The sequence below is a fragment of the Eumetopias jubatus genome, unplaced genomic scaffold, assembly GCF_037043125.1.
Source record: "Eumetopias jubatus isolate StellerSeaLion01/CBP00866 unplaced genomic scaffold, mEumJub1_p1.0 scaffold_15, whole genome shotgun sequence".
Classification (NCBI taxonomy): domain Eukaryota; kingdom Metazoa; phylum Chordata; class Mammalia; order Carnivora; family Otariidae; genus Eumetopias; species Eumetopias jubatus.
In genome coordinates, this window is record NW_028274821.1 from 17953319 (window position 1) to 17980548 (window position 27230).

General features: G+C 39.2%; 1 protein-coding gene across 4 annotated transcripts in view; it reads left to right on the top strand.

The window, feature by feature from the left end:
- PCSK5 (proprotein convertase subtilisin/kexin type 5) overlaps nt 1-27230 on the top strand; it is a 455891-nt gene that overhangs the window by 269055 nt on the left and 159606 nt on the right. For all 4 annotated transcript variants that reach the window (XM_088019243.1, XM_028094318.2, XM_028094319.2 and 1 more), the window contains exons 14-17: nt 10780-10923; nt 14993-15095; nt 16334-16527; nt 26206-26290. In XM_088019243.1, the coding sequence (XP_087875369.1) occupies nt 10780-10923; nt 14993-15095; nt 16334-16527; nt 26206-26290 (526 nt within the window). The remainder of the gene's footprint in view (nt 1-10779; nt 10924-14992; nt 15096-16333; nt 16528-26205; nt 26291-27230) is intronic.

A 27230-nucleotide genomic window follows, 5' to 3' on the forward strand; every position in this document is an offset into this window, starting at 1 on the left:
GAATGTATTTAGAAGCTTTCCTTCCTCTTCTATTTTTTGGAATAGTTTGAAGAAAATAGGTATTAACTCTTGTTTAAATGTTTGCTGGAATTCACCTGTGATTCCAGCTGGTCCTGGACTTTTGTTGTTGGGAGATTTTTTTTTTTAATTGCTGATTCCTCACAAGTAATTAGTCTGTTCAGATTTTCTATTTCTTCCTGACTCCATTCTGAAAGATTGTATGCTTCTAGGAATTTATCCATCTCATCTAGGTTCTCCAGTTTGTTGGCATATACTTTTTCATAGTAGTCTTCTATAATTCTTTGTATATCTGTGATGTCAGTTGTTATTTCTCTTTCATTTCTGATTTTATTTATTTGGGTCCTCTCTTCGTTTTTCTTGATTAGTCTGGCTAAAGGTTTATCAATTTTGTTTATCTTTTCAAGGAACCATCTCTCGGTTTCATCTAGATCTTTTTATTGTTTATTTAGTCTCTGTTTCATTTATTTATACCATGATCTTTATTATTTCCTTCCTTCTATTAACTTTGGGCTTTGTTTTTCTTCTTTTTATATTTCCTTTTGGTGTAAGGTTAGATTGTGTATTTGAAATGTTTCTTGTTTGTTGAGGTAGGCCTATATTGCTGTAAAATTCCCTCTTAGAACTGCTCTTTTGTTTCCAAAAGATATGGGACCATTGTGTTTTCATTTACATTTGTCTTGGTGTATTTTTTTTAGTAACCAGTTGGTTGATTAGTAGCATGTTGTTTAGCATCCACATGTTTGTGTTTTTTTTCCACTTTTCTTCTAGCAATTGGTTTCTAGTTTCATACTGTTGTGATCAGAAAACATGTGATCCATCCTGGAGAATGTTCCATGTACACTTGAAAAGAATGTATATTCTGTTGGTTTTGGACAGACTATTCTGTATATCTCTAAGTCCATTTGGTCTAATGTGTTATTCAAGGCCACTGTTTCCTTATTTTCTTTTTTTTTTAATTATGTTAATCACCATACATTACATCATTAGTTTTTGATGTAGTGTTCCATGATTCATTATTTGCGTATAACACCCAGTGCTCCATGCAGAACGTGCCCTCTAATACCCATCACCAGGCTAACCCATCCTCCCACCTCCCTCCCCTCTAAAACCCTCAGTTAGTTTTTCAGAGTCCATCGTCTCTCATGGTTCATCCTTATTGATTTTCTGTTTGATCTCTCCATTGGTGTAAGTCCGGTGTTGAAGTCCCCTACTATTATTGTATTACCGTCAATTTCTCCCTTTATGTCATTTTGCTTTGTGAATTTTGTTGCTCCAATGTTGTGCATAGATATTTACAAGTATTCTATCTTCTTGTCCTCCTTTGTCTCTTGTTATAGTCTTTGTGTTAAAGTCTATTTTATTTGATATAAATATTGCTACCTTGGCTGTTTTTATTTTTTTTCCTGCTCTCATTTGCATGGAATATCTTTTTATATCCCTTCACTTTCAGTCTGTAGTTAGGTCTGAAGTGAGTCTCTTGTGAGCAGCATATAGATGGGTCTTGGTTTTTTATTCATTCCACTACCCTCTGTCTTTTGATTGGAGCATTTAGACCATTTACATTTAAAGTAATCTATTAATAGGTATGTATTCACTGCCATTTTGTTGATTGCTTTCTGGTTGTTTTTGTAGTTCTTGTTCCTTTCTTTTCTCTTGCTCTCTTTTCTTGTGATTGATGACTCTTTATAGTGTTATGCTTGACTTCCTCTTTATTTTTTTTGTATCTGTTAAAGGTTTTTAGTTGGTGTTTACCATGGGGTTCATCAATATATAAGAATCTATATTAAGTTGACAATAACTTAAGTTTGAACACATTCTAAAAGAACTTCATTTTGGGGGCATCTGGGTGGCTCAGTCGGTTAAGCGTCTGCCTTCGGCTCAGGTCATGATCCCAGGGTCCTGGAATCGAGCCCCGCATCAGGCTCCCTGCTCAGTGGGAAGCCTGCTTCTCCCTCTCCCACTCCCCCTGCTTGTGTTCCCTCTCTCGCTGTGTCTCTCTGTCAAATAAATAAATAAAATCTTTAAAAAACAAAAAAAAGAACTTCATTTTTACTACCCCTCCACATTTTATGTATATGTTGTCATATTTTACATCTATTTTATGATTCCCCTTAACTAATTTTTTTACATATAATTGACTTTACTGCTTCTGTCTTTTAACCTCTATACTGGCTCCATCAGTGATTGTTCTACTAATTTTGCTGTATGTTTCTACTCATGAAATTTTTTCTTTTCATAATTTTCTTCTAATTATGACCTTTTCAACTAAAAACGTCCCTTTTAACATTTCTTGTAAGGCTGGTTTAATGGTTATGAACTCCTTTAACTTTTGTTTGGGAAACTCTTAATCTCACTTTCAATTCTATTTCAATGATAATCTTGCCAGGTGGAGTATTTTTGTTTGTGTTTTGTTGTTGTTGTTTTTAGCACTTCACATATACCATGCCACTCCATTCTGGCCTGCAAAATTTCTGCTGAAAAATCAGCTGAAAGCTTTATGGGGTTTGCCTTGTGCATAACTAATTGTTTCTCTCTTGCTGCTTTTAATATTCTCTCTTTATCTTTAATCTTTGCCATTTTGGTAATCTGTCTTAGTGTGAATCTCATTGATTTCATCTTGTTTTGAACTCTCTCTGCTTCTTAAACCTGTATATCTGTGTCCTTCCCAAGGCTAGGGAAGTTTTCAGCTATTATTTCTTCAAATGAGTTTGCTGCCCCTTTCTCGCTCTCTCTTTTCCCTCTAGGACCCCTATAATATGAATGCTTGTTCACTTTATGTTACCCTAGAGATCCCTTAGCCTATCCTCACTCTAAATTTTTTGCTTTCTTTTTGCTGTTCAGCTCAGATGCTTTCCATTACCCTGTCTTCCAGATCACTGATCCATTTTTCTGTATCCTCTAATTTACTGTTGATTCCTTATAGTGTATTTTTAATTTCAGTTAGTGTTCTTCAACCATGATTGGTTTTTCTATACATTTTCTATCTCTCTGTTGAAGTTCTGAGCCCTTCCACTATTCTCTTTAGTCCACTGATCATCTTTATGACCATTATTTTCAACTGTTTATCAGGCATATTGCTTATTTACATTTCACTTAGTTATTTTTCTGAGGTTTGTCTGTTCTTTCATTCTTTTCATGTGTCTACTCATTTTGCTTGGCTTTCTGCATTTGTTTCTAAGAATTAGACAGAACAGCTACTTATCCTAAACTAGAAGGACTGATCTTGTGTATGGTCATCCACCATGTAGACTGTATGTGCCTGGTGACTGTAGCTGGCTGGCTGGGGGTCCCAGGTCACTCCATGCTGGGACCACCCTGGTGGGCTAGCCCGAGCTGTGTCACGGTGGTCCTGAGGCAGTCTGTGTAGAGGGCACCATAGTCTGACAGCTGAAGCTGAAGTGGGTGCAAGCCAGGGGATCACAGCACTGTCTATGCAGAGGGTATCCTGGCTAGATAGCTAATACTGAAATGTACATAGGCTGGGGCAGTCCCAGTTCTCTCCACATTGAGGGTGCCCTGACAGAGCAGCTGAAACCAAAGTATGTGTAAGCCGGGGGGGTCATAGCACTCTTTGAGCAGAGAAGCTGAAATGGCTACAAGCCAGGGGGCCCTGGGGCTCTTTGTTCTGAGGGCACCTTGGGCGGACAGTTAAAGCTGAAGTAGATGCAAGCTCCATCTGGAGTTAAGAAGGCTCAGGCCAGGAGATCCTGGGGCACTCTGCATCAGGGAGGTCCTGGCAAGTTGTGAGCCAACTTGTGGGCCTAGAGTGTTCCTGGGTACTTTGCACATGTGTCACCTTGGTGAGATGGCTAGAGCTGTAGTGCGCACTGACCCGGGTGTCCCAGTGTGCCCCATGCTGGGACTGCCTCGGTGGGACAGCTGGGGCTGATGTGGGCTGGTGATGTATGGCTCATGGACGTAGTAACTGATGAGGTCACCCAGACCATGCTCCTGTCTACACTATCAAGGTGGAAGAGGAATGCAAACCATAGCACTCGCCAGCCCCTCTGAGCCAGAGAGAGTTCCAGCAGCTCTCCACCATTTGGCTGAGTTCCAGCTGGAACCTTTATATGCCAGTTCCTCTTTTAAACATTTAAAAGTGTGGGCTAAGGGCCCAGAGCTCACTGAGGCAGCAGGACAGTGTTGGCTCCAGACCCTGCTCCTGTCTGTGCTATCAAGGTGGAGGGGGAATGCAAACTGTGGCACTCACCAGCCCCTCCAACCTGGAGATATTTCCAGCAGCTACCCCTGCCATTTGGTGGGGTTCTAGGGCTGGATCTTTTGTGTTCTAGCTGCCTTTTAAACTGCAGCAGTTCACAGTGTTGGGGGAGGGGAAAGTCCCTTCATGACTGTGTCTCCATCTTTCTTGCCATTCTCTACATGGTCTGTCTTTTCTTGTGCAGAGCCTATTCATTCAGCACTTAGTTCTACTTCAGGAGGAATTGCTCTATAAGTAGGTATAGATTGGGTATGTCTGTGGAGGAGGTGAGTTCAGGGTCTTCCTACATCACCATCTTGAATCAGAAGTCCATAGTAAGGATTTTTTGAAGGAATTTTTTTTTTTTTATTGTTGTCTTTGTTTTGTTACACATTAGACCTATCTTGGGTTTTAATTCTTGGGCAGGTTGCATTTATGTACCAACATGTACAATAGATTTTTCTCATTCTGTATTTACAGTGATTTCTTAACAGAAAATTGCATCATCAACTGCAAAATCTTCTAAGTAATTTAGCAAAAGGAAAACATTATGATAAGGGAAACATGATGGCCTAAATATGGCAGTATTTGATGTAAATTGTGGCAGATTCTAAGGAAATAAGATTACATAATAAGTGAAACATAATGGGATGAATTACCCAACAAGTATGTCCCCAGTGGGCTTTTGAGACACTTCAGAAATGACACAAATGGAAATAATCAATTATGAGTCAGCATTCTTCCAAATATTGTACAAGGGTAAATTTTAGATCCAGATTGATCTTAAGTTAAATGAGCCAGGTTTTAGGGTGAGTGATGGATTGGATTTCCTATAGTGCCCTTGCATTATATGCTCCATTTGAATACCTGAGAGCTGCCACAAGAAAAATGTGTTCTCTTTTGCATTGCTATGTAAAGGCAACCAGGTCATGAATTTCAGGTAGGCATTCATTTCTTGCCATTAATAACACTTGGAATTCCGAGACTGAATAGCACCCGAATTGTGGAAAGCATAATTGTTAACGAGTTAAGTCCAAAGAAATGCTGGCAGAGGGCAAACCACATAACTTCCAGTTTCTAACCTCCTGGAAGTAAACAGGAGGACAATTTCATATAACAGTTTAAGAACACAGCCTTTGGGGCACCTGGGTGGCTCAGTCACTTAAGCATCTGGCTCTTGATTTCAGCTCAGGTCATGATGTCAGGGTCGTGAGATCAAGTCCCACTTTGGGCTCTACACTGAGTGTGGAGCCTGCTTAAGATTCTCTCTCTCTCCCTCTCCCCACCCACCCCTGCTCACGCACTTGCTCTCTCTAACAATAACAACAACAACAACAAAAACAGCATTTGGATTCTGAATGGATTTTGTATTTTTTTAATTAAGATATATTTGATATGTAACATTATACTGGTTTCAGGCATACAACCTAATAATTTGATAATAGTACATATTGCAAAATGATCATAGTAAGTCTAACTTGCATCAACTCACATAGTGAAAAATGTTTTCTTGTCATGAGAAATTTTAAGATCTACTTTTTTGGCAACTTTTAAATATATAATATACTATTTTATTAACTATAGTCACCGGGCTTTACATTACATACCTAGCAATTATTTATTTTATAACTGGAAATCTGTACTCTCTGACCCTTTTTACCCACCTCTCCCAGTGCTTAACTCCCCACCTCTGCAACCACCAATTTGTTCTCTGGATTTACGAGCTCAGGGTTTTTTTTTGTTTTGTTTTGTTTTTACTTCATTATTTTTTTTAAATTCAACATATAAGTGAGATCATATAGTTTTTGTCTTTGACTTTTCAATTCACAAAGGCCTTCAAGACCCAGCAATATTTTCACAAATGGCAGTGTTTCCTTCCTTTCTATGGCTGAATATTGCTCTACTGTATTATTACCACTGGTTAAAAAAAAAAAAAGTACATTTTTATTATTTATCCATCAATGGACACATAGGTTGTTTCCATATCTTGGCTATTGTGAATAATGCTGCTTTGAACATGGGAATACATAAACTTTTACAAGTCAATGCTTTTGTTTTCTTCAGATAAATACCCAGAAGTGGAATAGCTGAATCACATGGTGGTTCTGTTGTTAATGTTTTGAAAAACCTCCATGGCGGTTTCCATCACAGCTGCACTGATTCACATTCCCACTGCGAGTGCACAAGGGTTCCCTTTGTTCCATATCTCCACTAACACTTGCTATTTCTTGTCTTTTTGGTAATAGCTGTTCTAATAGGTGTAAGGTGATATTGAGGTTTGATTTGCATTTCCCTAATTGGTAATGTTGACCACCTTTTCACATGCCTCTTGGCCACATATATGTCATCTTTGGAAAAATGTCTCTTCATATTCCCTACCCATGTTTTAATCAGATTATTTTTCTGATATTGAGTTGTAGGAGTTCTTTATATGTTTTGCATATTAACCTCTTATGAGATATATGATTTGCAGATATTCTCTCCCATTCAGTAGGTTGGTTGCTTTTTCATCTTGTTGATGGTTTCCATTGCCATGTGGAGCTTTTTAGTCTGATATACTTTGACTTATTTTCCTTTTGTTGCCTTTGCATTTGGTCAAATCCGAAAAAATTATCACCAAGACCGATGGCAAAGAGCTTACCACCTGTGTTTCTTCTAGTTTCATGGTTTCAGATCTTATGTTCAAATCATTAATCCATTTAGAGGTTTTTTTTTTTTTTTTAAGATTTTGAGAGAAAGAGAGAGTGAGCATGAGTGGGAGGGAGGAGCAGAGGGAGAGGGACAAACAGACTCCACGCTGAGCAGGGAGTCTGACATGGGGCTGGATCCCAGGACCCTGGGATCATGACCTGAGCCAAAGGTAGATGCTTAACTGACTGAGCCATCCAGGCACCTCCATTTTGAGTGAGTTTTTGTGTCTGATGTAAGATAGTGGTTCAGTTTCATTATTCTGCATGTGGCTGTCCAGTTTTCCCAACATTATTTATTAAAATCCTTTCCCCATTGTGTATTCTTAATTGACCATATATGCATGAGTTTATTTCTGTGTGCTATTCTGTTCTATTGATCTATGTGTCTGCTTTATGGCAAAGCCATAGTGTTTTGATTACCATAGCTTTATATTTGAAAATCAGAAAGCATGATGCCTCCAGCTTCATTTTTCTTTCTCAAGAGTGATTTGGCCTTTTGTGGTTTCATAAAAATTTTAGGATTGTTTGTACTATTTAAACAAAAAATGCCATTGGAATTTTGATAGGGATTACATTGAATCTATAGGTGGCTTTGGGTAGTATGGACATTTTAATAATATTCTTCTCATCCAGGAGCACAGAATATCTTTCCATTTTTTGTGTTTTCAATTTTTTCATCATGTGTTATAATTTTCAGTGTACAGGTCTTTTACCCCCTTGGTCAAATTCCTAAGCATTTTATTCTTTTTGATGTAATTATAAATAAGATTTTCTTTCTCTTTTTGATAGTTCATTATTAGTGTATAGACATGCAAAAGATTTTGTATCCTACAGCTTTTGTGAATTTGTTGATTAGTTCTAACAGTTTTTGGTGGCACTTCTATGGTTTTTCATATACAGTACCATGTCATGTGCAAATAGTGACATACTTCTTCCTAACTTGAATGCCCTTTCTTTTTCTTGTCTAATTATTCTGGCTAGGACTTCTAATACTATGTTGACTAAAAGTGGTGAGTGTCTTGTTCCTGATCTTTATGATGCTTATTATTCCCCCATACACACTTTGATAAGAGCTTTTATCATAGATGTTGAAGTAGGTTAATACCTTTTCTGTATGTATTGAGGTGATCATATGATTTTTATCCTTAATTTTGTTAATGTTGTGAATCACATTGATTGGTTTGTCAATGTTGAAACATTCTTGCATCCCTGGAATAAATCTCATTTGTTGATGATATATGATCCTTTTAATGTATTGTTGAATTCAGTTCGCTAATTTTTTTGTTGAGCACTTTTGCATCTGTGTTCATCAGGGATTTTCTGTGGCATCTTTATCTGGTTTTGGGATCAGGGTAATGCTAGCTAGCCTCATAAAATGAGTTTGGAAATATTTCTTCTATATTTTGGAAGAGTTTAAGAAGGACTGGTATTCCTTTAAATATTTGGTAGAACTGACCAGAGAAGATGTAGTTCTGGTTATTTTCTTTGTTGAGAGGGTTTTCTTTTTTTTATTACTGATTCCATCTCTTTACTAGTAATTGTTCTTTTCAGATTTTCTGTTTCTTAATGATTCAGTCTTAGTGGGTTGTATAGGTCTAAAAATTTATCCATTTCTCATTTCTTCTAGGTTGTTCATTTTGTTCGTGTGTAATTGATGATAGTCTTTTATAATACTTTATATTTTCATGGTTTTTATTCTTATTTTAGTTATAACCTCACCTTTTTCTTTTTTCTTTTTTTTTTTTTTTTTAGAGAGAGAGAGTGTATGAGCTGGGGGTGGGACAGAGGGAGAGAATCTTAAGCAAGCTCCACGCTCCGCATGAAGCCCAAAGTGGGGCTCCATCTCACCACCCTGAGATCATGACCTGAGCTGAAATCGAGTTGGATGCTTAATCAACTGAGCCACCCAGTTGCCCCCTTCTTCTTTCATTTCTGATTTTGATTCTCTCTCCTGGGTGAGCTTAAGAATAGATCTGTCAATTTAGTTTACAGTCCTGTGTTACCAGTAAACATAAGCCCTGCCGACCACCAGTGCCAACAGCCAAGAGGTGTGCCCTGAGAGGCAGCCATAAAAATTGGGGTCCCAGATGAGAGAACAGGTTCCTTCTGGGAGATACTAGTGAGTTGGAGCAAGACTGAGGGAGAGAGCAAAGATGGTGCCCACTGGAGAGTATTTCAGTAGGCCCCTAGCTGTATGTTACAGTAAGCAAATAAGCCTCTTTCACAGAAAGTCCATGCTTTTCAATTGGCTACCCCTGGCCTAGCCTTGGAGTGGGTGGGTCCACACATGCAAGCTCTTTAGTCAGTTCACTATAGCCTTGTGGGTCTCAAGCCCTGTTGGTTTTCAAAGCTAGATGTTTTGGGGACTCGTCTCAGGAGCAGGTCTTAAAAATTGTGGTACCCAATGTGGGGTTCAAAGCTTTTGCTTCTTGGGGAGAAACTTTGGGGTTGTGAGTCCTGATTATGGGTCACAGTGCCAGGGGTGGGGTTTATTGCAATATTGTGTCTCGGCCTCTTTTACCTGCTTTCCTGTGGGTTTTTTGTCTGCCTATTGTGTAGGAGCCACTCAGCCTATTGGTTTTGTTTTCTTGTTCAGAGGAACTTGTCCCCTATGTAGCTGTAGATTCAGTGAGTCTGTAGGAAGAGGTGGGTTCGGGATCTTCATACGCTGTCATCTTAAACTGGAACCCCCAGATGGGTTTTAATAGCAGTCTCTACTCTTAGTGCCTTTGAGAAAATTATCACCCTCTATGCCTGTTTCCTCATCTATATATTGGGAATTCAAGTACCTACCTCCCAATTGTTGTGAACATTGAATGGATTCAAACTTAATAGATCAGCTGACACCTCAAGTTCACCACTCTCAGTGCTGTGACAGAACCCTGGCCCCAACCAGGCCTAGATTCTCTGTATTCGGCTAAGTGGAGGAAGAACCTTCAGGAAGGTTCTGCTTCCTACCAGCATACTTCCATGTTTTTAATGGTTTTGTTTCAATCACTTCTGCTTATGGTTGATTCTTTATGTGAATCTTATTAAGCTTAGTGACCTGTAAGAAGTTTTTCTTAGCTTTATCAACACAAAAAGAAAGAAGGACTAAAGCAAAATGTTCTTTGAGAACCTTCTCTGCAAAGGATGCAAAGGAATTAAAACACATGGCTCCTGTCTCACTCAAGGCACCCTTAACCAGACAAAGCTTTATTGCAGCATTGTCCACTCGAACCTTCTGCCGTGGTAGAAACACTCTGTATTGGTGGTATCCATTGTAGTGACCACTGGCCACATATGGCTATTGAGCACTTGAAATGTGGTATGAATGAGGAACTAAATTTTTAAATTTTAAATAGCCAAATGTCTAGGGGCTATCACTGGACAGCTCAGGTCTATAGCATAGTATAAATAGTGATGTATTCTTAAGACTAAATGACTAATTCAGTTAGGTGGAACAAAGTAGTTGTTTTGTCTTAGTGATAAACAAGTCAGATAACACCAAATTTTTTTAAAAAATTCAAATATGGTATTTATATGTAGAAAAGCAAAGGCCTCTGTAAAATTCTGGGGTTCTCTTTTAAAATATCCATAATTTGAAATTCAGCCCTTGATCCAGCTGAGAGGGGTTCATTTCTCGGTCTTCTTATAAAAGCTGATTAAGGCTTTCCTATAGTTGGTGCTCAATAAATATGTGATATGTCAATTATTTAATTCTTCAACTGGTGGAAAATGTACATTTCTAGCTATGCACCTCATGCTATGATTAATATGAATATGCTTGCCACAATTCTTCTGTTGCTTTTTCTTAATGAGAAGGAATTAAATTGTAAAGCTCAGGAGGGAATGTGTGGTCATGCTATCATTTCATTATTGTTTTTCAAGGGAAATTGAAAGAATGGTCTTTGGTCCTCTATGGCACCTCCGTGCAGCCATACTCACCAACCAATGAGTTTCCTAAAGTAGAACGTGTCCGCTATAGCCGAGTAGAAGACCCCACCGATGACTATGGTACCGAGGATTATGCAGGTAAGTTGGTTTCCAACAGGGACACAGGCTAAGGAGAGAACTCTCGTGCATCACCCCACCATGCAGAGATCAACTTCTACCAATATTCTGATACAGTTTCTTCCATCTTCTTTTCTATCCCCCCAAATATTTGCATGTGTATATTCAGATAGCACTGTTTTCTTCAAAGCCAAAAGCACACTATACAGAGTTTCCATATCCTTTTTCTTTCTCTTGTGGTTATTAAGAGCATATTTCCCTGTTGTCACATATCCTCACAACGATATAACAGTCCATCCTATGATTGTACTACATTTAACACATAAGCTGGGATGTGTAGTTTGCTTGGAATTTTACACTATTTTAAATAAGGTTTGGATGAACATCATTATTTTATCAGTCTTTGTTTATATCTTTAATTATTTCCTTAGAATGGCGTTCTGAGAATTACTGCAGCAAAGGGAATAATCAGGTTGAGAGCTTGGACACACTTTGTCACAATCCTTTCCAGACAAGATATACCAGTCTACGCTGTGACCAGCTGTGCATTTATTATACTCATTCATGCCAAAATTGAATGGAAAGAAAAAAGTTGAAAAATAAAAGAACATTTTAAAATTTTTATAGCTTTATTAGTAAATCATGTTTTCCTCTGTAGTTCTAGGAATTAAACATAACTGTATTTTACTTTTTTTTTACTTTTTATTTTTCTATTCAAATTGACACCAATTTTCTTATAAGAGCTCTTTGTATGTTATTGTCTCTCACATTTTTCCATACAGTAGTTCCCCCTTATCTGTGGTTTCCCAGTAGTAATACTACTACTAAGTAGTATCCCATCATTAACAGGGAGCAGATGATCTTCCATCTGCTAGATCGTCAGGTCAGTAGTAGCGTAATGCTACGTTACCACGCCCACGTCATTCCCCTGACTTCATCTCATCCTGTAGGCATTCCAGCATCTCACACTGTCACAAGAAGTCAGATAAATACCATATAAGATTTGAGAGAGACCACATTCACATATATTCACATCTTTTCATCATAGTATATTGATATCATTGTTCTATGTTATTAGTTTCTCACTGTGCCTCATTTAAAAATTAAATGTTATCACAGGTATGTATGTATAGGAAAAAGACATAGTATATATAGGGTGTGGTACTATCCATGGTTTCAAGCATCCACTGAGGGGCTTGGAAAGTATCCCCTGCAGATAAGTGGGAGGAAGAACTACTGTATTTGCTGAAACCATTCCCTCAGTTATTGCTTGCTTCCAAAATGTAGTTTTTGTTTTGTGTTTTGATGGAAAAAGAAAATTGGAGGTCAGGGTTTATAGTTTCAGATCTTCTTTAAGAAGTTTGTCTTTAAAATCAACTAAATATCCACATGCATTTTTTTCTAATCTCTGCTTTTTACATTTGGCCATTCATCTGGAACTTATTTTGGTTTATATAGTAGGAGATAAAATAAATAGACTAACATTATTGCCTGGGTCATCATCCCTTCTTTTACTAGTTTAGGATCTTCCCTTCATTTTTAGATATTTATTGGAGAGGGAGATGCTGGGCTCAATCCCAGGACCCTGAGATCATGACCTGAGCCAGAGGCAGACACTTAACCAACTGAGCCACCCAGGTGCCCCAGGATCTTTCCTTTATAATAGAATAAATTCTTACACCAGGGTCTCTTCTGGTACCACACAGTACTTCATTAGTTTTTGATGTAGTGATCCACGATTCTTTGTTTTTGTATGACACCCAGCGCTCCATGCAGTACGTGTCTTGTTCCACTGACTACCACTTAAAGGAGCATTCAGTGCTCCTGGGATATGACATAACACTTAATGAGCTAAAGATAAAAGTACTTCATTAGTCACCTTAGCAGAATATCTTAAACATGCACATGGTTCCTTCTATTCTAAACAGGTAGTATCCCAGAGTCCATCCTAAGCTGGAATAATTCAAACCAGTTGAGCCAACTGAGCTCGATCGTGTTAGATTATCTCATTATGTTTTGAGCTTGTAACATTACTATTCACATTATAACGAGCAAACCATTTCATCTTCTGATAGGAGAAAGGATATCCAAAAACATAAACTGAGCCTACTAGCCTGTTGCTATATGCCTTCTCGTAGGTTTCTAATTCACATTTTGGTAATCTTAAAATTCTGAACAAACGGTTCTCTTATCTCCGTGTTTTTTCCTGTTAACATCTCCAAAATGTCCACATTGGCACTTGTGAGAGAACAAAGACAATTATTTCATTATTACCCTGCAACCTAAAATGCTAAATTGCATCTGGGACAGGTTAAGATTATAAAAGAAACAGCACGGCATGTGAACTGGCCATACGGAGCCCTTTGGCACGTATAAAGCATAATTTGGTGGGGGGGGCTTTAATTGCAGAAATCATCTGGTGAAAATTTAGGGCCACCCATGATTCCTTTTCTTCAGAGCTGTGATTTTCACCTTCATGAAGAAGTCAGCCTGGCTAAAGGCACAGATGGTATTAGCATAACCAGATCCCTAGTACTGTTGCATCAAATTCCAGGGGCTGTAGGACCCACAGCTGGCTGAGCTCCAACCCTTACATACAGAGACACCCTCTCCTCTATCGTAGCAGAGAGCTGAAAGGTCCCAAGTTATACTCGCTGTGGAATTTAGAGATCAGTTTTAAGGCTTGGGGGAACAAAGAGAGAAACAGTGCTGTCAGAAATATATCTCAAGTCTGCATTCATTTTGAAAGGTCATCGCTAGTACCTGATTTACTACTTCTATGTAGGAGAGCTGGAGTAAGAAGGGGGACCCATGTTGATCCCAGGGCTCCTGGGCTGTATTATTTGGACAAGCCACTCTAATTCTTGGAAAGTATGTTTTCTCACCAGGTAAATGAGGGTGTTTGAATACTAGACTTTTCTCCAAGTCATTCCTCTCAGGTTCTACCATTTTATATTCCGACTCAGTAACTGTAGAACAGAATCCTATAATGACTAAAGGAGATCAAGTTTCAAGATCAAGTAAATCCTTTTGATTCAAATCAGTATGGTTCAGACATTTCTGACAGAACTTAATGTTTGTACATTCTGTGCATGTTTATTACTACTTAAAATCATGTGTATTTTCAACAGGAAAGGGCTTGAAGATTACAAGACCAAATGTCCTAAAGTATGGAGAACAAGGAAAAAGGAGTTAGTTCAAGCAAGCAAAAGGTCTAGCCCATGTCATTAGAAAGCTTTTCATCAATTATAAAAATCTCCCATCTTTCTGGCATTTTTTTCTTCCCGTCTGTACATTCTAACTCTAGACCAAAGAACATGTCATGAGAGATTAGCAACTTTCATCCTAGGTCTGGAATTCTTTAAGCTTGCTTGCATTTTTAAAAATTTGTCTCGCTTTCTTTTGTTGAGTTTTCCACTGCCCTTAAAATCTATTAGATTTTAAAATCGTGTCCTACCACGTGGATCACTACATCAAAAAACTAATGATGTATTGTATGGTGACTAACATAAATCAAATTTTAAAAAAATCTATTATCTATGCCTTAAGTACCTGCTTTGTAATCCAAGACCAGATACTGATAAGCTTGCACCAGATGCCATAATGATGTTTCTTGCTGGCTACAGCATCTCAGAGGTATTCCGTGGTTTTAATGACCATCGGCAAGCCAGACAATCTGGTCCAGGCGTGGAATAATAAACTTTTTTCTTTTTTCTGTCAACAGCTTAACTTGTCATTTTTCTGTAAATCCGACATTTTTATCATTATGCATATTTAATTGCCATCAGTTCTCTTCCAGTTGCCAGAGTGGCATTGTTCCTTTGAATTCGGAGATATGTGTTATCATCTCCCACAAGGCAGCCGTATGTGCTTTTTTGAAGACCAAGCCACGGCTGGATTTACATTCTTGATACTTCGGTAATAGGAGTTCATCTCCGTGCTTAGAGCCATGTTACACATTATTCCTCCACCTTAAAGAAACTCTCACTGCATAAGGAAGGAAAAATTCAAGTTAAAATAGACCTGCTTTAAAATCATATTTTCCCAAGTTTTTTTTTTGTTTTGTTTTGTTTTGTTTTTTTTGGAAAAGGTCCCTGTGACCCTGAGTGCAGTGAGGTCGGCTGTGATGGGCCAGGACCAGACCACTGCAGTGACTGCTTAAACTACTACTATAAACTGAAAAACAACACCAGGTAAGAAGGATCCTGAGTCCAATCCCCGCGCCCCCCCCCCCCCACCCCGCAGCATGCTCCAGGTGGTCCCACGGGCTGTGCTCGAGCTGTGTTCGAGCGGCGTCTGGTGATGTTCTCCTACCAGGACCCAAGCACAGAACAGAGGCTGCTGGCCAGCCCCTGCCTCCCAGTGTCATTCCAAATGCTGAAACCCATATGCTGTATGCTGTCAAGCTGCAACTGTCTTTGCTCACATTTGGACTAGCCCTCTAGACCTTTCCATCCCATGAATGTTTGATGCTAGAGCTCTGTTTGCCTTTCATGAAAATGCCAGCATCCAGCCCAACAGATGCATCCCTGCGTTCCCGTGTGCAAAGGTAGTGGGCCCTGCTCATCCTATTTCACTCTGGGCACTGAGGCGGACCTGCTTGGTCACCATAACTCTCAGCCCCTGGCTTCTGCCTCAAGTTGTGCTGATCTGTCTGCAGGGAGGCTCCTGGGACAGTGATGGCCCCTCAGAGGCTGTCCGCTCCGGGCATCTCTCTCAGAGCCCTGCCCCCTTTTCCGTCCTACTGCAGTGAGTCCACACTTCAGCCATCCAGAGAGACCCAGACCCATTCTAGTTCCTGTTTACATGCATGCTGGAATTTCTGTTCCTTAAAGGAAGGGCCCTTGGCTACCGCAGGACCTCTCATCGCCGAGCCCAGCAAAATGCCTGACATTTTACTTGGTACTCAGTAGTAAATATTTGTTGAATGAATAAACAAAGTGCTGTCCTTCAGTTAAGGAAGTTCTTTTTTTTTAAATGTATCATAACCAACCAAGTTTAAATCGATTAACTTAGACAATAGCATACAGCCCGTAGCACACAGGATCCATAGGACAACACACGAAAACAGAAGTAACCCCTTATTAGCAACCTTTTTTGTATAAAATCGTGGTTCCCACGTAGTTTCCTTTCAACCCCATGCCACAACCTTTCCTCTTGAGCCTCTAGTTTCTAACCATTGTCCCCTTTAAAGAGCTAGTCCCGAACCGGAAGATGGGGTTTGGACCAAGACATGCATTACTTGGCAGACTTGGTATTGGGTGGCCACCTTGCCACTTCAGAACCCTACACAGAGAATTTGGCTCTTTGGATATGGTGTTACCATTGGGGTTTAAGATGGAAGGCTGCTCTTGCTTGAGCATCTACCAAGAATGCCCGGGACTCTGTTTCCAATGATGCTGTCCTTCTTTCTTACCATTCCACAATGCAGGATCTGTGTCTCCAGCTGCCCCTCTGGCCACTACCATGCTGACAAGAAGCGATGCAGAAAGTGTGCCCCCAACTGTGAGTCCTGCTTTGGAAGCCATGGTGACCAGTGCCTGTCCTGTAAATATGGATACTTCCTAAATGAAGAAATCAACAGCTGTGTTATCCAGTGCCCTGATGGATCATACCCGGACACCAGTGAGTTGATTTCAAATATTTGGGTTTTAGAGAGGAAATAGAAGGTTTTCATTTGATGACCTTAGGAGGGAAATTGAGGCCTTGGTTATATCAAAGGATCTAACCAGTTTTTAAGAGAACACATTAGAATTTTAACAGTTTTTGTAAAAAAAAAAAAAAATTATGTAAAAACGCTTGTAACTAACTGTCAGGGAGTCCTCAGGCCCATCCCCAGAGTCAGTGATTTGCTAGGAGGACCCACAAGACTTACTATATAGTTGCACTCATGAGCTCATAGTTACTAAATAAAATCAGGAAAAGGTACATAGGACAGAGTCCACAGAAAACCAGCACTAGCTTCTAAGTTTTCTCCCAGGATGCATTGAAATCCCCCAGCAACAACTGGTTACAACATGTGTGAAATGTAGGCTACCAGGGAACCTCCTTAGAGTCTCAGTGCCCAGGGTTGTGGTCACAAAGACCCCCCTCTACCTGGCACATACCAAAATTCCAGGCTCCCAAGGAAAGCAGATGTTCAGTATAAACCATATTGTTTGTACAGTTGAGGCACCATGAGCCACTCTCACCAGTTAGGGTGGTGGAAACCCTCCTAAAATCCAATTCCCAGGTACTAGCCATGGACCAGCTTCAGAAGCAGGCTTTCAAAAGATAGCAGCCGAGCCTGCTCTTTTCTACACACGACCCGAAGGAAGCAGGCCTGTATGGTATCGGTGTTACTTTTCAGAAAGTTTAGAAAACATGACTTCAGTGTGAATGTGGAATAGACATGTGTCAAAGACTACTAATGAAGGGCCAGTAATGAGGAAACCTATAAAGTGATAAATGGATTCAAAGACTATCAGGTATTCCAGTCCACTAGGAAAGGCAAAATGTAATCCATTTGCCAAGTTTAGAGTAGGAGGATCCTGAACTCACCTTATCCCTCAGACACATTGAGATAAACCACCTGAAGATTGGCAGAACAGACCTGCCACAGTTAATTGTAGAGAGAAGGGCACCTTGAAAAGGGTAGGTAGGATGGAGACACAGTTGGAAACCAAACCCCTGTGCCACTAACCACAAACAGGAGGGACATCACACGCATGGGGAAGCACGAGGATCTGATTCCACCCTAGGCAACCCCAGCACTAGGAAGATGAGTCCACCTAATATCTGACTTTAGAAACAGATCTTAACTCCAGTGGGGCTTAGTTCCAGGAGAGCCCGAGGGCAATAGGAAACTGAGTCTCCATCATCCTTAAAGATGCAGCAGTTTGAAAAGTGCCTGCGGTTATATGTGAAGGAGATATATTGACTAATCTGTCCTGGGCAGATTAGATCTGTCCCCAGGCAGGGATGTACAGGATATTTCTCTAGAAACAAAAGTGCTGGTAGGTGCCATTCCTCTTCCCCCTCCCCGCCCCATAGGCCTAGATAGCTGGATGTTTGTGACAGGTAGCGCTAACACTCTCCATCTACTTTGCTATAGCACTGTGTGCTCTTCTCCATCCAACCCAACTCAGCAGTCCTCCCTTCAGAGTGGCTCCTGTCCCACCATACCCACTTGGAGGATGCCACTCCAAAGTGACTCATGCCCTGGGGAGCGAGGAGAGAAGACCCTATAACAGCATACTTGCAGTCCCTGCGGTCAAGCCTCATAGCTGGCTGGGCAAGAAGCAAGCCCTGCCCTTCAGTGTACCTGTAGCTGTGTCTACACAGAGGGACTAATTGCAGACAGCTGGGCTCACTGCTGGCCCAATTCACCAAGCCTGCCACTGCGCCCCTATTCACCAAGCCTGTCACTGCTTCAGACTGGCCTCAACTCTACCCAGGACACTCGGAGCAGGGAGAGGGGATCCTTGCGGCTGGTTGGGCTGAAGGCAGTTGTGACTCAGCCACAATAGGGAGGCACACACAGCCCACACCAAGGACACCCCTGGAATGCCTGGTTCTGGTAACCAGGGGGTGATTGCACTATAGGACACCACAGGACCTCTTTTGACAACAAGGCCACTACTTTCAAGACCAGGGGACATAGCTGACTGTCCTACTACATTAAAAACAGAGACAAAATGAGGAGACAGAGGAATATGTCCCAAATGAAATGAAAATATGTGTGATAGACGATTCAAAGAAATTATCATCACTGTGATACTCACTAGACTTGAGAAAAGAGCAAAGGATCTCAGTGAGACCTTCAACAAAGAGACAGAAAATGTAGAAAGAACCAGTCAGAGCTGATGAATTTAATAACTGAAATAAAAATACGCTAAATGGAATCAATAGTAGACCAGAAGATGCAGAAGAACAGATCAGTGATATGGAAGGCGGTAATGGAAAACAACTCAGCTGAACAACAAGAAAAAAGAAGAGGTTAAGGGAACTCTGTGGCATCATCAAGCATAGTAACATGCACATTATAGGGATCCCAGCAGGAGAAGAAGGGGCTGAAAACTTCCCTAACCTGGGGAAAGAAGCAACATCCAGGTCCAGGAAGAAGAACCCCTAACAAGATGAACCCAAGGAGGTCCACACCAAGACACATAATAATTAAAATGGCAAAAAGTAAAGATAAAAGAAAAGCCAAATAAGGCAATCAATCAGCTGATTTTCAGCAGAACCTTTGCAGGCCAGAGGGGAGGAGCATGCTATATTCAAAGTGCTAAAACAAACAAAAAAACCTACAACCAAGAATACTCTACCCAGAAAGTATATCATTCAAAACAGAAGAGAAATGTTTTCCTGACAAAAGTTAAAGGAGTTCATCCCAATAAATCAGGCTTACAAAAAATGTTAAAGGGGATTCTTTAAATGGAAAGAATAGGCCATTGCTAGAAAAAAAAAATTATAAAAGGAGAAAAATTTTACAGGTAAAAGGCAATCATAGAGTAAAGCCACTGTGGAGTTTAAAACTTACAAAGTAGTACAATCAAAATTAGAAAAATTAGCCAAGGGAGACACAAAATAAAAAGATATAAAACATCACATACATAAAACATGGAGGTGGGAGTTACTTTTAGTAGTTTTACAATGTGTTGAACTTAAGTGACCCTCAACTCAATGTAGAACCCAGTGGTAACCACAAATCAGAAACCTGTGATATACACACACAAAAAAGAGAAAGGAATCCAACCATATCACTAAGGAAAATCATCAACCCACAAGGGAAGAGAGCAAGAGAAAAAGGAAGGAATCGAGAAGAACTACAAAAACAATCAATACAATTAACAAAATGGCAATAAGTACCTATCTATAATTACTTTAAATGTAAATAAACTAAATACTCCAATCAAAAGACATATGGTAAATGAGTAAGAAAACAATACCCAGCTATATGCTGCCTACAAGAGACTCACTTCACACATAATGACACATACAGACTGAAAGTGAAGGGATGAAAAAACATAAACCATGCAAATGGAAGTGGAAAAAAAGAACAAAACTCAGGGTAGCAACACACATTCTTTTCAAGTGCACATGAAACATTCTCTGGTACACGTAACATGTTAGGCCATAGAACAAGTCTCACTGTATTTAAGAAGATTGAAATCATATCAAGCATGTTTCCCGACTTAAATGGTATGGAACTACAAATCAATATTACAAGAGAAAAATGGAAGAAAAAAAAAAAGCCAAATACATGGAGGTTAAACAACATGCTACTAATTAACCAATGGGTCAATGGAAAAAAAAAAAAACATGAAATCAAAAATTCATGGAAACAAACGAAAAGACAATAGTCTAAAATCTTTGGGAATCAGCAAAAGCAGTTCTAAGAGGGAAATTTATAGTGCTATTAGGCCTACCTCAAGAAACAAGAAAAATATCATATTAAAGAATAAAGAACCTAACCTTAAACCTAAAGGAACTAGAAAAAGAAGAACAAAGTCCAAAGCCAGTAGAAGGAAATAATAAAGATTAGAGCAGATATAAATGAAATTTAAAAAAAAAAGATCAATGAAACAAAGACCTGGTTCTTTGGAAAGATAAACAAAAACTGATAAATCTTCAGCCAGACTTAAGAGAGAAGACTCAAAGTCAGAAATGAAGGAGGAGCAATAATATCACAGAAATACAAAGAATTATAAGAAAATGTTGAAAAATTATCTGCCAAACAATTGGACAATCTAGAAGAAATGGATAAATTCCCAGAAACATACAATTTTCCAAAACTAAATCAGGAAGAGATAGAAAATCTGAGCAGACCAATTACTAGTAATGAAATTGAATCAGCAGTCAAAAAGTTCCAAACAAAAATCAAGGACCAGATGGATTCGCAGATGACTTCTACAAAACATTTAAATAAGAGTTAATACCTATTCTTCTCAAATGATGCTAAAAAATAAAAGAGGAAGTAAAACTTCTAAATTCACCTATGAGGCCAGCATTACTTTGATCCCAGAACCAGACAACTACGGGCCTGGGTATTAAAGAGGGCACGTTCTGCATGGAGCACTGGGTGTTATACACAAACAATGAATCATGGAACACATCAAAAACTAATGATGTAATGTATGGTGATTAACATAACAATAAAATTTTTTAAAGAAAAAAAAACTACAGGCCAATATCTCTGATGAACAAAGATGCAAAAATCCTTAACAAAAGAATAACAGACTGAATTCAACGTACATTAAAAAAATCATTTAGCATGATCAAGGGGGATTTATTCCAGAGACGCAAGTGTGGTTCACTATTCACTAATCAGTATGATATCACCTAAACAAGAATAAAAAAAAATCTCAATGGATGCAGAAAAAGCATTTGACATAATACAACATGGATTCATGTTAAAACTGCTCAACAATGTGGGGTAAAGGGAACATACCTCACCATAATAAAAGCCATATATGACAAACCCACAACCGACATCATACTCAATAATGAAAACTGAGAACTCTTCCTCTAAGACAAAAACAAGGATGTCCACTCTCACCACTTTTATTCAACAAAATATTGGAAATTCTAGCTGCAGCAATCAGAAAAGAAAAAGAAATAAAAGACATCCAAATTGGTAAGGAAGAAGTAATACTGTCACTATCTGCAGATGACAGGATACTATACATAGAAAATGCTAGACTTCACCAAAAGACTATTGGAACTGATAATTCAGTGAAGTTTCAGGATACAAAATTAATATACAGAAATCTGTTGTATTTCTATACACTAATAATGAAGTAGCAGAAAGAGAAATTAAGAATACAAACAATCTCATTTGTAACTGCACCAAAAAGAGTAAAATACCTAGAAATAAATTTAATCAAGGAGGTGAAAGACCTATATTCTGAAAACTTATAAGACACTGATGAAAGAAATTGAAGATGACACAAACAAGTAGAAAAATACACCATGCTCATGGATTGGAAGAATATTGTTAAACATTCATACTACCCAAAGTAATCTACAGATTTATCACAATCCCTATCAAAAACCAAAAGCATTTTCACAGAACTGCAACAAATAATCCTAAAATCTGTAAGACCCACATAAGACCCTGAATAGCCAAAGCAATTTTGAGAAAGAAAAACAAAGCTGAAGGTATCACAATCCCAGGTTTCAAGATATGCTACAAGTACAGTAATCAAAACAGCATAGTGCTGTCACAAAAACAGACCTATAGATCAATGGAACATGATAGAAACCCCAGAGATAAACCAACATCTATTTGGTCAATTAACCTATGACAAAGGAAGCAAGAATATACAATGGAGAAAAGACAATCTCTTCAATAAATGGTGTTGGGAAAAACTGGACAGCTGCATGCAAAAAAATGAAACTGGACCACTTTCTTAAACCATACACAAAAATAAACTCAAAATGGATTAAAGACCTAAATGTGAGACCTGAAACCATAAAAATCCTAAAAGAAAACATAGGCAGTAATCTCTCGAACATTGCCCTTGGCAACATATTTATGTATAGGTCTCCTCAGGCACAAGAAACAACAGCAAAAATACACTATATTGGGACTTGACCAAAATGAAAAGCTTTTTCACAGTAAAGAAAACCAACAAAATAAAAAGGCATCCTAGTGAATAGGAGAAGATACTTGCAAACAGTGTATCTGCTAAGGGGTTAATATCTAAAATATATAAAGAGCTTATACAACTCAACACCAAAAATACAATGTGATAAAAAAAAGTGGGCAGAGGTTCTGAAGAGACATTTTTCCAGAGAAGACATACAGATGGCCAACAGACATGTGAAAAGATGTTCGGCATTACTCATCAGGGAAGCGCAAATCAAAACCACAACGAGATAACCCCTCACTCATTTTAGAATATCAAGAACGGACGGCAGTCAGTATCAAGAAACAAGAAATTGTAACAAGTGTTGGCGAGGATGTAAAGAAAAGAGAACCCTCAGGCACGGTGGTGGGAATGTAAACTGGTACAGCCACTCTGGAAAAGAGGATGGAGGTTCCTCAAAAAATTAAAATCAGAAATACCCTACAATCCAGTAATTCCAGTACTGGGTATTTGCCCAAAGAATACAAAAATCCTAAGTAAAAAAGGTATATGCACCCCTATGTTTATTGCAGCATTATTTACAATAGCCAAGGTATGCAAGAAACCCAAGCGTTCATAGATAGATGGATGGATAAAGAAGGATTATCCGTTCATCATACACACACACACACACACACACACACACACACACACACAATGGAGTATTAGTCATTAAAAAGAATGAAATATTGCCATTTGCAACAACATGGATAGAGCTAGAGAATATAATGCTAAGTGAAATAAGTCAGTCAGAGAAAGAGAAATACCATAGGATTTCACTCACATGTGGAATTTAAGAAACAAAACAAATGATCAAAGGAAAAAGAGACAAACCAAGAAGCTGACTCTTAACTATAGAGAGCAAAGTGATAGTTACCAGAGGGGAGGGGGGTGGGAGGGTGAGTGAAACCAGTGATGGGGATTAAGGAGTGCACCTGCTGTGATGAGCACTGGGTGATATAGAGAAGTGCTGAATCACTATATTATACACCTGAAGCTAATATAACACTGTATATTAACTATATTGGAATTAAAAACTTGTAAAAAAAAAAAAAAAAGAAAAAGAAAAAGATGTGGTGTATACACACACACACACACACACACACACACAGTGGAATATTACCCAGCCATATAAGGGAGTGAGATCTTGCCATTTGTGCCTACATGGATGGAGCTATAGGGTATTACGCTAAGTGAAATAAATCAGACTGAGAAAGACAAATACCACAGGATTTCACTTGTATGTGGAAGCTAACAAACACACAAAAAATAGACTCTTAAAACACAGAAAACGATTGGTGGTGGCCAGAACAGAGGTGGGTGGAGGGACGGGCAAAAAAGATAAAGGGGAGGTACAAACTTCCAGTTATAAAATAAGGAAGTCAGAGATGAAAAGTACAGCTAGGGAATATTGTCCATAATACTGTAATACCATTGCATGGTGACAGATGGGGACTACAGTTACCGTGGTCAACACTGAGTAATACATAGAATCGTCAAATCAATATGTTCTATATCTCCAACTAATATAACATTGTTTTTTATACTTCAGTTAAGAAATGAATAATTTCCTACATGGCAATACAAATTGAATTTGGGGGGCCTTTTCCACACAGAAATCCTTTCCAACTGTACCAAACAAAAATCTGTAAATGAACACGTCACTTCGCGGAGTTTGGCCCTAATCAGTCGTCATTAGGAAACAGACCAAAGGTATATTCCCTGGAGAATTAAGTAATCCTTGGGCATTCCTACCTGTTAGTGCTCTGGTAGCACCCTTTTCCTTTATTTCTGAATTCTCGGTAATTAACAAGTGTGTCACACCATAATACATGATGACACTGATTATCTCCTGTTTCGGCACAACCTAAGAAAGAAGAAAACCCAAGTTTAAATGAACAAGAGTTGTTTTTCAGAAATCAGGCAAGAATTTTGAAATGGATACTGTTGCTTCTTAGGAAGTCCAAGTCCCTTGACTCGAAGGCAGGCATTTCTCCACGAGGCAGATGGAGTCTCAGCTTACCCTATAGATCCGTGGGTAGGATTTCCTTGTAGTTCCTTTTTCCCCCAAATTTGGAACATGAGCTACAGCCTGATAGAGAAAGAGTGGGGAGGGGAGTCTGAGGGATCCCCGGAAATAAGCAGTATTTCTTGAAGAAAAAATTCAAAATTCTATCAAGAAGGCTGAATCTCAGAAAAGAAATTTGGTTCGAGATGGTATATAACAGGATCAAGATAATTGAGACTCAGTTGTTTCCCTGGAGCCTGGGAGGTATGCAGTGAAGGAAGGCTGTGCAAACAATGGCTTTGCTGATACGAGTTGTCTCTGCCTCTCTCGCCTTCGTGTAACTGACTTTTGTTATATTTTCCTCCTGAAAACATAGTGATCAGATATAATCGTGACAAGTAATAATTACTGCCAACACATTTACAGTACTTTCAAGTTCATATAGTTCCCCTGAGTAATTTCATTATCCCCTCAAGACAAACTGAGAGGTTGGCATCACTGAAATATCTATTGACCCTGAACTTGCCCACTGGAAATGCTAAAAGCGGAATTCAAATCTAGGTCCTTGGACTTCAGATCCTATGCCATGTCCAGGAGTCTGAACGGCAGAGTGAGGAGGGGACCATCTGAAGACTACCATAAGATTATAAAGGACTTCATATTTCATGGTGGGTGGGGGTGCTCGGGACTTGAGAAAGGAAGTGGACCTTCAAGAGGTCCCTATAGGAATCCATTAAAGCAGTGTTCCTCTATGGAACCTTGAAGAACACCAAAATATAAAGAGTAGATGGAGGAAAAGAAGCCTATGAACAAAGCTTATTCAATCCTACACATATATGTGGTTATAATCCACTTGCACCTCAGAGAAGGTATCAAGTCTCCAGAAGAATTTTGCCTCAGGTAAAAGGCCTTGAGTTAATGTAACAAATCACCATTTTTCACTATAGAGTAAGCATGCATTTGCCATTTTTTTCCAGTGGGGATCAGTCTTTGGTATTAAACAGGAAAACCATATTCATGGTATATTTGTTTCAATCCATATATTTCTATTCTCCTGAATACAGACATTATCTAAACTATAATAACATATCAATGTCACAGCCACTAAAGTATGCGACACTTCTAGACAATACAAGAAATACATCATCAACCCTTACCCTGCCATCGTAAATGCAGATTCCCTTTTCTGGCTGTGTTCATCAGAGTGGTCTTACAAGCTGTGAGCATGGGGGCCCACCTTTCCATTCCACAGCCCCAAGCACTGCTTACACCTTTACATCTGGGCATTGCCCCAGCATCTTTGTTAGTGGGATTGTCATTGTCGGAAGTTAGATAACCCCCCTTGGGAGAGAGAAAAAGAAGAGGGGAAAAAGCCAGTCAGCTATTCGACTAAGAGTTAAATGGGCTGTGGTTCCCTTGTCTGCAAAATGGTTGGTAGATATCAGGCATTTCCCATCACTGCAGGTTCCTACCGCTGTTCACTTCGCTGAAAAGTGATAGCAAATGTTCCGTGCGGGGCTGTTTGCAAAATAGTCTGCTCAAGGCCATGTATGTGTACTATCGTGTACATTAGCAAACATTAGAATGTCTCCATCTCCTTTTATGGAATCCAACTGACCAACTGATTTATAACCTTGTTACATTTGTATGTTTTTTTTTTGTTTTTTTTTTGTTTTTTAACAGAGAAAAGTCTTTGCCGGAAATGCAGTGAAAACTGCAAGACATGTACTGAATTCCACAACTGTACAGAATGTAGGGATGGGTTAAGGTAAGAGAGTGAAGGATGCTTTCAAGTCACACAGCCCAAGGAGCATCTCAATATAAATAAAATATGTAAATAAATAATCCTCTTACCATCACCTTGGTTTGACTCCCATTCAAACACTTGATTGTTATTTGCATTATCTTTACCATTGTATGTGAAAAATTGGATGCCATCTTGGCTAAGGGAGGTTTATAAACCAAATGAAATTCTCTTCAGAAAATATGGCTCTGATACACATAAATAAAAATGGCTATTTGAGAGGCTTTCTCAGTGGTTTTTGACCAGCGCAGTGCCCCTGTCAAGGATTACTGCGTAGGTAATATAATGAATTATATTTAATCCTCCTGATTCATTCCTTTGATGGTCGGAAACTCTTGCCTTATCTTTATTATTTCTCTCCATATAGCCAATCATCCTCTTATCTTAAGTACCTCCTCAGGCTTGGTTCCATTATGCTCTGGTATGCTCATAGATTTAACACCTGGAGATGTTTTTCTTGACTGGATGACTTGCTCATTGCAAAAGCCAGATAGCTGATAGATTCTGCAAGAGAACAAGACACGGCTCAAATGAACTAGGTAGCCTCCTGATATCCATAGAGAAGGTCAGACCATCCTCCGGTGGGTAAGGAGTTGGACCCTGAGTTCACAGAGAGCCACAAATCTGCAGCACTCCGATCTTTTTAAGTATTGAGAATACCTCTGTTTCCACCTTAAATTGGAGAGGTGAACTCAACAGGCTCCAGGCAGGTGATTTCTTCATGTTAGTTAATACTAGAACATTGGAGCACATGGGTGGCTCAGTCAACTAAGCATCTGCCTTCGGCTCAGGTCATGACCTCGGTGTCCTGGGATTGAGCCAGGGGAGTCTGCTTCTCCCTCTCCTTCTGCCCCTCCCCCACTCATGCTCACTCGCTTGCTCTCTCTAATAAATAAAATCTTAA